At 38.2% G+C, this 13,467-nt stretch overlaps 1 protein-coding gene across 4 annotated transcripts in view; it reads left to right on the top strand.

The window, feature by feature from the left end:
• vwa11 (von Willebrand factor A domain containing 11) overlaps positions 1-13,017 on the top strand; it is a 31,291-nt gene extending 18,274 nt beyond the window's left edge. For 2 of the 4 annotated variants that reach the window (XM_086296849.1, XM_086296850.1), the window contains 17 exons: positions 5,703-5,892; positions 6,255-6,391; positions 6,493-6,637; positions 6,772-6,865; positions 7,248-7,382; positions 8,821-9,007; positions 9,126-9,295; positions 9,504-9,616; positions 9,739-9,855; positions 9,954-10,127; positions 10,245-10,377; positions 10,479-10,631; positions 10,768-10,860; positions 11,260-11,531; positions 11,712-11,845; positions 12,220-12,379; positions 12,515-13,017. In XM_086296849.1, coding sequence (XP_086152975.1) covers positions 5,703-5,892; positions 6,255-6,391; positions 6,493-6,637; positions 6,772-6,865; positions 7,248-7,382; positions 8,821-9,007; positions 9,126-9,295; positions 9,504-9,616; positions 9,739-9,855; positions 9,954-10,127; positions 10,245-10,377; positions 10,479-10,631; positions 10,768-10,860; positions 11,260-11,531; positions 11,712-11,845; positions 12,220-12,379; positions 12,515-12,895 — 2,788 coding nt within the window. In that variant the 3' untranslated portion in view covers positions 12,896-13,017. Of the gene's footprint in view, positions 1-1,627; positions 2,543-4,808; positions 5,058-5,702; positions 5,893-6,254; positions 6,392-6,492; positions 6,638-6,771; positions 6,866-7,247; positions 7,383-8,820; positions 9,008-9,125; positions 9,296-9,503; positions 9,617-9,738; positions 9,856-9,953; positions 10,128-10,244; positions 10,378-10,478; positions 10,632-10,767; positions 10,861-11,259; positions 11,532-11,711; positions 11,846-12,219; positions 12,380-12,514 lie in introns of those variants that run through there. The other 2 variants (XM_086296851.1, XM_086296848.1) reach the window with 2 other exon arrangements.
• Positions 13,018-13,467: the final 450 nt, after the last annotated feature.

Here is a 13,467-nt window from a genome sequence, read left to right as displayed (position 1 = left end):
AAAAATGGAAGATTTACAAGCGATTCAAAAACAATTAGAAAGTGAGCACAAACATAAGCCTTCAGCGGGCACCTTGCAGAAACTAACAATGATTAGAAATGAAATAAATACGCAGAGTATACAGACGATAAAGAGAAAATTGTTATATTTGAAACAGAAACATTATGATGGAGGATCGCAATCAATGAAAATTTTAGCATGGAAACTTAAGAAGAAGATAGCGGAGAATACTGTAACTAAAATCAAACACCCAGAGACGGGGAATATAATGACTCATCCTTGCAAGATACAGAACGCCTTTGAATCATTTTATAAAACATTATATGCGGGAGTCCCAGGGGGGGCTGAACACGAAATGGACAACTTCCTGAACTCTTTATGCCTACCAAGCTTTAACTAGGAACAAAATAAAACGATGATAGCGGAGGTGACGGAAGCTGAACTTGTGAATGCCATCAATAGGCTGAAATCAAATAAGTCACCAGGCTCCGATGGTTACACCGCGGAGTGGTATCGGGAATTCAAACAGGACTTGATCCCTACACTACTTACTACTTTTAACTGGGTGTTAAAAACAGCGCAAATTCCACCGAGTTGGAAGGAGGCAATTATTTCGGCTATTCCGAAAGAAGGGAAAGACAAAATGGAGTGTGGCTCATATAGACCTATTTCTGTCCTTAACATAGATTATAGATTGTTTACTTCGATAATGGCCAGGAGAATGGAAGAATTTTTACCTGACTTAATTAGCAATGATCAAACGGGGTTTATAAGACGACGACAGACCCAGGATAATATACGTAGAACTCTTCATGTAATACATCAGATACAGACATCTAAGAGTACAGCCATGCTTATGAGTATTGATGCAGAAAAAGCCTTTGATTCTGTAAATTGGGACTTTCTATATAAAGTCCTGGATAAATTCGGCTTACATAAGGGAATTGTTGATACGGTGAGGGCACTATACACTAACCCCACCGCAAGAATTAAAGTTAATGGTTCTCTCTCAAATAGCTTCGTTCTGCAGAGAGGAAATAAACAAGGCTGTGCTTGGTCCCCGCTCCTGTTTGCATTGTACTTAGAACCCTTGGCACAATCAATTAGACAAAATAAAGACATTAAGGGGATCACTATTGCAGGACAGGAACACAAGCTCGCTTGTTATGCGGATGACATATTGATCTATTTAGATCAGCCCACTAACTCCTTGCCTTCGCTGATGAATCTGTGTCAAAAATTTGGGAAACTCTCTGGATATAAAATTAATATGTCTAAAACTCAAATTCTCAGCTATAACTACAACCCCCCAGCTCACATGGTTGTTCAATATCCAATGAATTGGCAAGCACAATCATTGAAATATCTAGGAGTTGTTATTCCCAAGGATTTAACTAAACTATTTGAGGAGAATTTTGGTTCTCTACAAAGGAGAATAGTGGGTGATATTAGGCGATGGAACATGATCCCCTTTCTTTCTTTACACTCACGAGTTGAATCTATTAAAATGAACATCTTGCCAAGAATATTATATTTATTCCAAACACTACCAATATCCATTGATCCAAGTCTTTCAATGAATGGGATAAAATAATATCGCGGTTTATATGGGGGGGGAAGCGGCCGAGGGTTTGTTTTAAAACTTTACAATTACATAAGAAGGTGGGAGGATGGGGGTTGCCATCACTAAAAAATTATTATCGGGCTGCTCAGTTGAAAACGGTGGTTAATTGGTGTGATACAAGCTACCAAGCACACTGGAAGACTATAGAGGAGAATATGTTTTCCTCCCCAATACAAGCTGTCCTGATGGACTCGAATATTCGAAAATATATTGACAAGATTCATAACCCCTGGGTGTCGTGCACACTTAATATATGGAGAAAAGTCGTGAAAGAATTCAAACTTGAACAGGATTTGGCTTTATTCAAATGGTATGCATATGATTCTGACTTTGCCCCGAATAAATTGGACTCACGTTTTAAAAGCTGGCCTGCTAAAGGGTTATCTACATATGATAGTTTGATAAAGGATGGGAACCTTATTAGTTTTGACATGCTGAAACAGAGACACAATCTAGAAAAACAGGATTTTTTTCGATACTTGCAAATAAGACACTATATAAAGACAACAATCGGTCAGATGTCAAATACTAACGTGGAATTGGTAACTTTATTTAGACAGGCGTACAGTGGGGATGTTGACACAAGACTCATTTTTTTTTGGTACAATTTTTTTATGAATAAGCTTCCACACTCAACTGATTATGTGAAGATGTTATGGGAAAAGGAGGGAGGGATGTGTATTTCTAGGGAAGAATGGACTCAGATGTGGGAATGGCAATGGAGGAGTACTTCCTCCAAAAGCTGGAGGGAGTTCGGATGGAAAACTCTGATAAGGTTCTTTATCACTCCATGTCAAAAGGCTCACTATGATGGGAATCCTCCCGTGTGCTGGCGAAACTGTGGATACCAAGGAGCCCATCACACCCATATTATGTGGGACTGTCCTGTGCTACGGACTTACTGGAAAGACATTCATGGTATATTACAAGGCATTTTTAACTGTACATTCCCTCAGGATATGAAGACAATTTTTTTTGGCTGTATACCGCAGAACTGGTCCAAAAATGACATATGTCTGTTAAGAGCTTTATTGGTTGCAAGTAAGAAATGTATAACAAAGAAATGGTCCTCGCAAGACATACCGACTTTGTCATTATGGTGGGAAATTACGTTAGAGATATATAGGATGGAGGAAGTAACAGCTCATGTTAATGACAGGATGGCCTGGTTCCATCTGTGCTGGGATAAGTGGGTCCAATACGTTAATACCTATAAACCGAATTTTCTCTTTAAAGCTTGAAACCACCAATTTAGTTAATTGTTTACTCCCGACAGAGCTTTCTCCTTTTATTTTATATATATATATAATTTTTTTTCCCTTTTTTTTTCTTTCTCTTTCTTTCTATCTGTCTTTCTTCTCGTTTTGTTTCGTTTTTCTCTTGTAAACTGTGTTAATTAATGCCTGTAATCATCTTTATGAGGTAATATTGTAGAAATAAAGAATATAAAAAAAAAAAAAGAATTCTGGACAATTTTGGCACCAGTATTCCACAGCATGTTGCAGGAAATCGAGGAAAAGGGCAGACTACCACCAAATATGAATTCTGCCAACATTAGTCTCCTGCTAAAACCAGGCAAAGACCCTTTATTTCCCTCAAGCTATCGTCCAATTTCTCTTTTAAATGTAGACCTTAAAATAATCTGCAAAGCTCTCTCAAAGAGATTAGAGAAAATGACCCCCCTCTTAATTCATCCTGACCAAACTGGTTTCATAAAAGGTCGGCACTCCTCAACAAACACTCGTAGATTACTTAATTTAATAGACTACTCATACGATAAAAACATCGAAACCATAATATTATCTCTAGATGCAGAAAAAGCATTTGACAGAGTTAATTGGAAATTTTTATTCGCAACTTTACACAAATTTGGTTTTGGAAACTCTTTCATAAACTGGATAAGAATATTATACAATTCCCCAACGGCTCGTATCAGAACAAATGACCAGACATCCTCCAGCTTCTGTCTCCTGAGGGGCACCAGACAGGGATGCCCACTCTCCCCTTCACTTTTTGCAATTTTTATCGAACCTCTAGCAGCAGCATTTAGACAGGCTACAACAATCAAGGGCATAAAATGTAAGAACATAGAACATAAAATCAGTCTCTATGCGGATGATGTGTTGCTTTTTCTGCAAAACACACAAACCAACCTCTCTGAGGTAATTACTTTAATAAACTGGTTTTCAAGAGTTTCAGATTATTCAATTAACTGGCCAAAATCTACAGTTCTCCCCATTAACTGCTCCTTCCATAATTCTTCCTCTGCCCCACTGCAATCCGGAAATATTAAATATTTAGGTATTAATATCTCTCCTAAGCTTTCAGACTTAACTAAACTAAACCACATCCCACTTCTAAAGAAAGTAGAAGGCGATCTGACTAGATGGAAATCTTTACCCATATCACTCATGGGAAGGGTCGCCACTATAAAAATGATGATCTTGCCAAAAATAAATTACTTATTTTTGATGATCCCTAACAAACCATCACAAGATTGGTTCAGATCTCTGGATTCATATATTTCCAAATTCCTTTGGAAAGATAAACCCTCGCGTATTAGCTTAAAAACGCTACAAAGAACCAAGGATAGAGGAGGATTAGATCTGCCTAATTTTCACCAATACTTCTTAGCCAACAGGCTTCAGTTCATCTCAGAATGGTTAAAACATACCTTCTTAGTTGAGCCCTGGCTAGATGTTGAACAGGCACTATGCAAGGATCTAGAGATTTCAGACCTACCATTTATTAGCTCAAACATCAAAAGACATGAATGCTTTAAAAGTATCAACATCAGCTTTTCTCTAACAGCATGGTGGGAGTTTCTAAAAATAACGGAGTCTTCATTAATCCCATGCAAACGTACACCTATCTGGAATAACCCTGACATATTACAAAACAATAATATGATTAATTTCCCAGAATGGAGTTGTAAAGGAATTAAATACTTAGAACATATATTAGAGGGAACAGAATTTATTCCATTTGACAGACTAGTTGAACAATATGGGATCAACAAGACAAGGTTTTTAGAATATCAACAAATTAAATCCATAGTAAAAAAGAAATTTAACCTCAGTCAAGTTGAATTACAAACACCACTAAGTGCGGCACATTTTCTTACTCTTAAATCCCCCAAATTATTATCTAAAATATACAGAACATTTTCATAAATGACTTTTTACCAAGCATAACAAGCCTTGGCGTCATTGGCAGGTTGCCCTCTGCCCCAAGAGACAACCTGGTAGATGTTTCCTGCCAGATGTTTCCTATCAGAAAAAGGACCAAGACATTTTATGTAACAACCCCCATGACATGACATTACAGCTCTTTATGTCATGTTCAGGTCCCCTCCCTTAGTTCAGTATATATTCAGTGACAGGGCAGCACACTTTAAAGCCCACTGGAGTCGTCATAGGTTGGAAACATCAAGGTATGATTGTATTTTATAGTTTATTTATGTAACTGAAATGACATTTTCTCCCCGTATTGCATGTACGGTAGCTTTTAAATTATTTTTTCTTTAACTTAATTTGAAAATGTTCATTATTTTTCATTGGCTTTTTATTCATTACTACATAATAACTTTTACTCTGAAATCTGTGTAAATATAAATCACAGGATGAAAAAGCACAAGTAAAATAGAGTTTTATTGTCAACCCAACAATATACACTCAAGTATACAGTGGGATGAAATATCGTCCTCTGGATCAAAGGTGCAAACTGTAAAAATTAAAATTAAAATATACATATATACAACTATAAAGAAATAAGATAAAATAAGAACAGTATTGTACTTGAATGTAACGCACTGGAAACATCTGCATATTGTTTGTAAAGTAGAGTTTTTGTTAAAGATTCCAATGATTATTTATATTATTAACATATTTTATTAAAATAAAAACCTTTTAAAATCCTTATAAATGATTGAACCTGTTCTGAAAAAAACTACTTAATTACTTACTTTGTAATTATCTCAAACCACACAGTTTTAGTATGTTTGCAGTACTCTAATCAAAATTAACTGAATCAGCTAAATTAACAAATGCTGTTCCTTTTTTTCTTTTTTTTTAAATAGATCTGTCATGAATTCATTGCTGGTCATAGCGCTGCTGCCTTTGGCTCTTTTAGGGCCAGGTATGGCCTTTGTCTCTACTGGGGGTGGAGCATCCACTCATGTCAGCATTACAGGAACGGCTATATTGCAGAAAGTGCGAGAGACGTGTCAGGCGGTGGCTGAGAAAAATGGTTATGAGTTCAACCCCACGGTAGGTATACAATATGTACAAAATAGCATAAACTTAGTCGCCTGCCACAGATAAAAACATTAACACTTAAACACAAAGTCAGATCCATTTTAATGTGGATGTTTGTCTGGATAAGCTTTAAAAGCAAAAAAGAAACCCACAGAATAAATGTACCCATTTATTGTCCTTTTTATGATTGTATTAAACTTAATACCAAGGCTTGTGTGTGTGTGTGTGTTTAATAGAACTTATAGGCTTTTTAACAATTTGAGCTTTCTTTTTCTGACAAATGCAGTTCCCCTCATAAAGTAAAATGTATTTTGTACTCACCTTTTCATTTTTAACAGGAATATTTTTTTGAACTTCATAACTTTACCCTTTAGGGTTCCTCTCCTGAAGAGCTGGTGCAAGCCTGTCTAGGTCCCACAGCAACAGGAGAGGTGTCTGGTGCCAAATTTCATTCTGCTCTTCAAGAGATCTACGCCCAGAATGCGTTGGTAGATCGCGACTTTGTCAACAGGTAAAGCAAAATCGTGGAATAACAACCTATGGAATAATTAAATTACATTTTTACAAATGGTAAGGCAAGGATCTCACTTATATGTTAAAAAAATCTTTTAGTGCTCCACATCACTTCAACTCTGAGGCTTTCTTGGAGGGGCGGAGCCTAATCACACAGGGCATGGTGGCCATTAAAGCTAACGTTCACAATGAGAATTTTCAGGCTGCAAGGACAACACTGGGTAGAGCCCTTCACACACTACAGGTGAGAGGGGTGCAACAAAACACCAGGGCATAAATGAATTAACTTAAAAAGGTATTGGAACAGCCATACAATCAGAAATTTAAGCATGGAGGTTATATGAGGTTTGTGTAACATGTGTTTCTCTGCACTCTCAGGACTTTTACAGCCACAGTAACTGGGTTGAGCTGGGGTACACAAAGCCATACAGCAACCTCATAAACCCAGGCCTCCCTCTGGATAACCTGGCAGGTAAGTGTGGATTATCACCACTATTATGAACCCAACCCATTCCCTTGGGATGGGTAAAGTGCCATAAAAAGATAACATCCATGCTTTTTTCTTTTCTCGAGAGAATATGTATAGACCAAATATCAGAGACTGAAGTCTTGCTAAGGACATGACAGTGGCTGATTATCATTGGCTGGTCATTACGTTTCATTTTCAGACCACTGCATTCATAAAACAACTCCAAACAGTGTACATAAATAATGAATTAAAGAGATGAGTTGCTTAGAGTCTCACTAGTTGTTAAAAGATATCTGGACATTTCGTCTCCTACAGTAATCCTGTTTTGTGTGTGTGTGTGTGTGTGTGTGTGTGTGTGTGTGTGTGTGTGTGTGTGTGTGTGTAGATGTGAACACCCCCACCTGCAGTAACTGTGACAGTGCCAGTGGAACATGCCCCAATCAGCTGCTCCCCAACATCCTAAAAGACAAGAAACTCACATCTGGCTATATGGGAGTCTTTTCTTCTGTCAAACCTAAAGGTATCATTTCACACACATAGATAAATTACATTCAAGTTGAGAAGGCAGTGCGTACTCGAAGCAGTTAACACTACAATCTGAGCATTTTGCAGATGCCCAAACAATGTCTACAATGCCTGTGTAGGTTCTCAGTCATCAAGGCCATGATGATTGAGAACATCTAAGAAGCTTGGAAAGAACATGAATGGACTTCTTTAAATTTCCTGAACAAGTTTCACCTCTCACCCAAGGGCTTCAGTTTTCAAGTTTTCAGATTTCACTTACTGTAGCTTAAAATGTTAAATGAACTTCTTATATAGTTCTTATTCTACCTAAGCACTCACGCTTTATACAACATGTCTCATTCACCAATTCATATCCATTCATACAAACACTATTTTTGCAATGCTTAAGTGCTTTTTATCTAATATTCACACACACGCACACTCCCATGAACATTTAAATCGAGTTATGCTAATATTATTTATATTTTCCGTTTAACCTGTGCTTTTACATAATGCTCTACTTCTCAATGAAAATAATAAACAGAATACAGTGTTCCCTCGTTTATCGTGGAAGTTACGTTCTAAAAATAACTCACGAAAATTGAAATTCACGAAGTAGCCAGCTTTATTTTTTTATTCTCCATGTTTTAAGGCTGTAAAACCCCTCACTACATACTTTATACACTTTACTCTGACAGGCATGAACATTGTCACACTTTTCTCCTGTTTAAAGACTCTCAAAGTTCGAAACTTTGTGGAAAAATAAGTCCAGTATTACAGAATGAAGCCAAAGATCAAACCCTGTTTTCAGGTCCAGAACATGGGAATAGAGCAGCTGCCAGAGAATTCAACATTAATGAATCAATGGTACGGAAATAGAGGAAGCAAGAACAATGAGTTGAGTAAAGTTTGACTCATCTGACTGTTTTGTTTTGCTTAATGCGCCTGATAACCAGGTGCACCTTATGGTCCAAAAAATACGGTAACTTCTACCTTCCTTTAGGATGTCCAGAAGTCCAACTTTTTGTGCGATGGTTAGCATCTTCCTCTGCCTTTTAGGTGTTACCACAGGAGCCTTTGACGGTGCAAAGTGCAGTGAACCGTGTTATAGCGAGGGACCACTGTATGTCAGTGAGCTTTAGATGTACTAACAGGATAGACTCTTTTTTTTTTTTTTTTTACCTCAGTAGTGCCATGTTTATGCTGAGCTAACCTAACTTGTTTCTGTCTGTGACTTTGTATTCATCAGACATGTATGACAGTTTTCTATACCACTGATAAAACCTGAACTGAACCAAACTAACACACACATCAGTTTGATTCCACAATTTTTTTTCATATAATTTTTTACTATTATTACATGCTTTTAGGGTTTTTTAGGAGTACTTAAACACACATGCAAGATCAGTATATCTAATCAAGATATGGGTACAACGATCTCTTCCTTATGTAAGGTAAATGCAGCCATGGAGGTGCAGCTGATCATACTAGCAAAATCAATCCTCAAGGAGGCATCAGCAAAGATGAGCGTCATCAAGACAACTTGGCTTTTCACAACGCTGCTGTGCAAGCAGCAACAGACGCCAGTCTCGAGTTATTGCAGGATCTTCGCTTAGCTGTAGGAGACAGTAACTTTTTGAGGTACTATAATGACACATGAACAAAGTATTTCAGAGTATACTATGAAGTATGAAGTATTTTACTTCAGTATTTCAGTACTCTGGGATTGAAATGAAAACTGAATTTTCTTTTCTCACAGAATGATGGGGATTGCTCGCTCATCTGTCTTGTGCTTCGTAATTGACACAACTGGGAGTATGTCAGATGACATTGAAGAAGCAAGATCAGTTGTTTATCAAATCATTGACGCATACAAAGGAACACAAGACGAGCCCTCCGAGTACATCCTGGTGCCTTTCAATGACCCTGGTATGAACTCCTCTATCCCGTTAATGATATTAGCATTTACTGGTATTTAAACGACCTGTACTAGTTGTATTTAATTTCTGTTTTATGAAACATAAAGTGCATTTGTGATGCAAATCTGCATATTGTCCCAATGTGCTTGTAGACAACCGGCTATATTTAGTCCTCAGGTCAGTCTACATGGTTAGCTCTTTTTTGTTCTTGTATGTAGAGTTTGGACCTATGATCAGGACAACACACGTGGATAAGATGAAAGAAGAAATCTCGAAGCTTACAGCAAGTGGTGGAGGTGATGAACCTGAGATGTGCCTGTCAGGGCTTCAGGTACTACAATCAGTTGTGACATTTTCACTTGTAACTGGGATTTTGGTTAATCAGACAAAAACATTTCAGAAAGATGAAAATGTGGATGCATCGAAGATTTTATGTATACTTTATTTCTCCAGCTTGCTCTGACAGGTGCTCCTTCCTCTTCTGACATCTATGTTTTCACTGATGCTTTAGCAAAAGACATTGAGCTCAAAGACACTATCAATGCTCTCATTAGTAGCACTAAGTCAAAGGTAAATGCAGAATGACACTTCATGATAATCAGTATTCATTAAGCCTACTTAGGTATGGCAGCTGTGGGTATAACTGTGACATTAACTGATCTCCACAGGTGTCGTTCTTCATTACTACACCATTTAGCAGACGCCGTCGTTCCCTCAGAGCTGCTTCCTTTGACGACTACAAAGACATAGCTCTGACCTCTGGAGGCCAGGCCATTCATGTTTCCAAATCAGAGCTTTCTCAAGCCACAGATATTATCCTTGACACCTCAACTTCAGCTCTGGTATGATTCTACAGTTCAGTGAATATAATGAGACTTATATGACTGGACTATTGTTTGAAGAATAGAGATCGCAGAGTAAGTCGCTCATTTTTCCCCCCTTTCCCTCAATTCTGTCAGGTGACAGTTCTTCAGCGAGCAAGAAATCCTGGAACGCAAGAGACCTTCCCCTTCACACTGGATGAGTCATTGAAAAACATCACTATCTACATCACAGGAAGATCCATTACTTTCACGCTGACAAACCCTGCTGGTACCTCTCATTTCCAAACATTTCCGTGCTTCACACAACCAATTTCAACAAATGTAATTGCAAAATACCCATTAGTGATAATGGATGTTAAACATTTTCAGGTGTAACCCAGAGTCAAAGTGAGGCCAGTGGTAAACTGGGCACCATTCAGACTGTGGGCAACTTGCACAGGATTCGCTTCAACTCTGAGAAGCAGGCAGGAAACTGGCAGATCAACATCAACTCCAACCAACCCTACACACTCAAAATCACAGGTAGAATCGGGTATATGTTTATTTACTACAAGTCTTTATTATACAAGTGTCAGAAGTGATTCAGGTTCAATGAGATTTTGCCGTGTATGTGCATTTCCTGTAAGTCTGTATTTACTGTAAACGCTTGCTTTTCCAGGCCAGAGTACAATTACCTTTATCTATGACTTTGTGGAAAGCTTTGCTGGACCTCACCCAGGTTACGCAGTGCTCAGTGGGCGTCCACAAGAAGGTACAGCACCACAATAAAGCAGTTTTATTCTTTTACGGTTGAAGGTAACTTCATTAACCTGACCTTATATTGCTTTAAGATATTTATTTTCAGTAAAAAAAATGTGCTCCACACCCCACCAATAGAGTAACTTTTGACATTTTAACAGCATTGCACATAACGTATTTATATTACAACACAAGTAACAAGTGTAGTTAATTGATGTGAAGTTTCTGTATTACAAGAGCATCATCTAGTGGTGAAATGTATGACTACGTCACCACTGGCACCTTGTTTAGCTCAAAAGAGGATTTTTAAAGATCTTGTAATAATATTTTATTTTTATCTTTAATATAATTTTGTTTTCCGTTTGCTTTTCCTCACACTTTGATTCTTTTCTTCTTAATTCTGAAAATCCAGGCCAGTCAGCCACACTAATACTGTCAGTTATGGGTAGAAGAGGTCCGTCTTCGATGACTGCTGAACAAGTTAGCCTGGCAAAAGTCTCAGGTCCTGAGAGTTTTAGCAATGGTGTACTAACTCAGATGGACAATGGAGAAATTCTGGTGACTGTTGAGGCTGTCCCTAAAGGCGAGTTTGTGGTCGTTGTAAAAGGAACTGACAAAGTGTCCAACAGTCAATTTCAGAGGCAGTCAAACACCCAAATGTCTCTCTCCAAAGTGAAGATCCAGGTTTGTCTTTTCAATTTCCCCTTTAATGTAAATGTGTTTTGTTTGACTATAATATCAGATACAATGAGTCTAATTCGAATCAAATTCATTCCATAAATAGATACAGAATAATTAAGCATTCACAAGGTACAAGAACGATACCAGTCCTTTTAAGTTGTTGCTTTTCCTTGTCCACTCTAGGCTGTGGTGGACAGCAGTGTGGAGCCAGGACAGACCTTTAAGCTTCCATTCAGTGTGATGACTCAGAGCTCTGGTGGAAAGTATTCCATCAGTGCCAGAAATGACAGAAAATTCCCCATGATTTTCCCAAATGAGTAAGAGGTTCACTGCTAAAATAATACTTTAAATGTTAAATGTTGTAAAGACTGGCACTGATAGTCTGCTAATATTTACAGCATTTTTATATCTTTGAAGCTTAGTTAGCGTAACTTAGACCAAAACACATAAATTGGGTTCACAGCTACCTTATGTCCTGTTTGAGTCTAATTTGTTGGGCCTTTAAAATTATAAAAGGGTTGAGTGACCTGTGTCACCCCAATAATCAGTTGGTATAGAAGGTAAGGGTAAGCAATAGTTGTTATTGCTCCGCCCAAATGTGCTATACAACATTAGGTTTCTGTCACATCTTTAATGCATATAACAAATGTAGCCCCTGTGGTATTATTATATTTTACTCTTGTCTTGACAGACTCACCCTGGTAACTGGGCAATATGCCAATGCTACATTGACCATAACACCACCTGCCAGCACGCAGTCAGGCACTGATGTCACACTGACTATTGACGCACAGTCATCCAATGGCGTTGACTCAAATTATGCTGTTTTGAGATTGTCTGTTGTTACCAAGGTAAGTCAGTGAAATAAGCAAAAGCGCTTCTGAACATATCCACACAAATTGCTGGTAAAGACATGTCCTACTGATCAAAAGCTGAATGTTGACAGTCCTTTCACACATGTCAAACACATCTTTCTTCTTTTCCAGATTACAGATTTTATTCAGCCATTATGTAAAGTGGTTAGCGTGCAGGATAACAAATGCCCTCATGATCTGTCCCAGTGTGGACATTTCCAGTGGGGGCTCTCAGCTAACATTACAGATGGAAACGGAACTGGGATAGAGAGCATTTCCCTCCATCAGGGTAATGGAACCCTCACATACACCTCATTGAGCGCTCCTATCATCGTGGCAAACTACAATGCCTCCTGCTGCTCACAGACTGTTGAAATAATAGCTGTAGATAAAGTTGGCAATGTGGGAAAATGCTACCAATCAATTGCTCGGTCAGGTGTCCCTCCTGCTCTTACTCTGTCGCTGCCACTGTGGATATGCCTGTTGGTATCTGCCTTCTTAGTAAGGCCTTGAAAGACTCAGGTTACATTATGCTAATCTTGTGTCTTTAATCTGCGCCTATCCCAGCTATCATAGGGCGAGAGGCGGGGGACACCCTGGACAGGTCGCCAGTTTGTCGCAGGGGGGGGGGGGGGGGGATAGGTGGGTATAGGTTAATTATAGGTATAATTTTTAGTCAGATTTAAAAACATCAGTGAAATATGCTTCATAATGCCTTACAGAAGTCATGTATCGGGGTATAATTCCTTGGGCTAAAAGCTGAAGACTGTACATTGTCCAAATAAATACAATAAACATGGGCTTCCAAAATTTACTGATTGGTGGTGTTTCTTTTTCATCTAAATAATGCTACTTTCTTGGTTTCTGAAATATTAGTGGTGGCCTACTGGCTATACGCAAGAGGGGGCAATGCCCCCCTTAAACAAACGTCATGTCCCATTAAGTCAAACTTTTAGAAGTTTAGAAAGAAAATAATAAATTACCCACAAACTAAATATGGACAAGATTTACTACAGTAGCTGAATAATCCGCTAGAAAAGGCACAAATTAAATGATAGGTTTCACGTCTCATCCGCTCTTTGCCT

Source organism: Aulonocara sp. 'chitande type north' Nkhata Bay, linkage group LG6, assembly GCF_057382095.1.
Source record: "Aulonocara sp. 'chitande type north' Nkhata Bay isolate Kocher_YH1m ecotype deep benthic linkage group LG6, A_spYH_male_GT1.1, whole genome shotgun sequence".
Taxonomy (NCBI): domain Eukaryota; kingdom Metazoa; phylum Chordata; class Actinopteri; order Cichliformes; family Cichlidae; genus Aulonocara; species Aulonocara sp. 'chitande type north' Nkhata Bay.
This window is presented reverse-complemented; position numbering and strand designations above follow the sequence as displayed.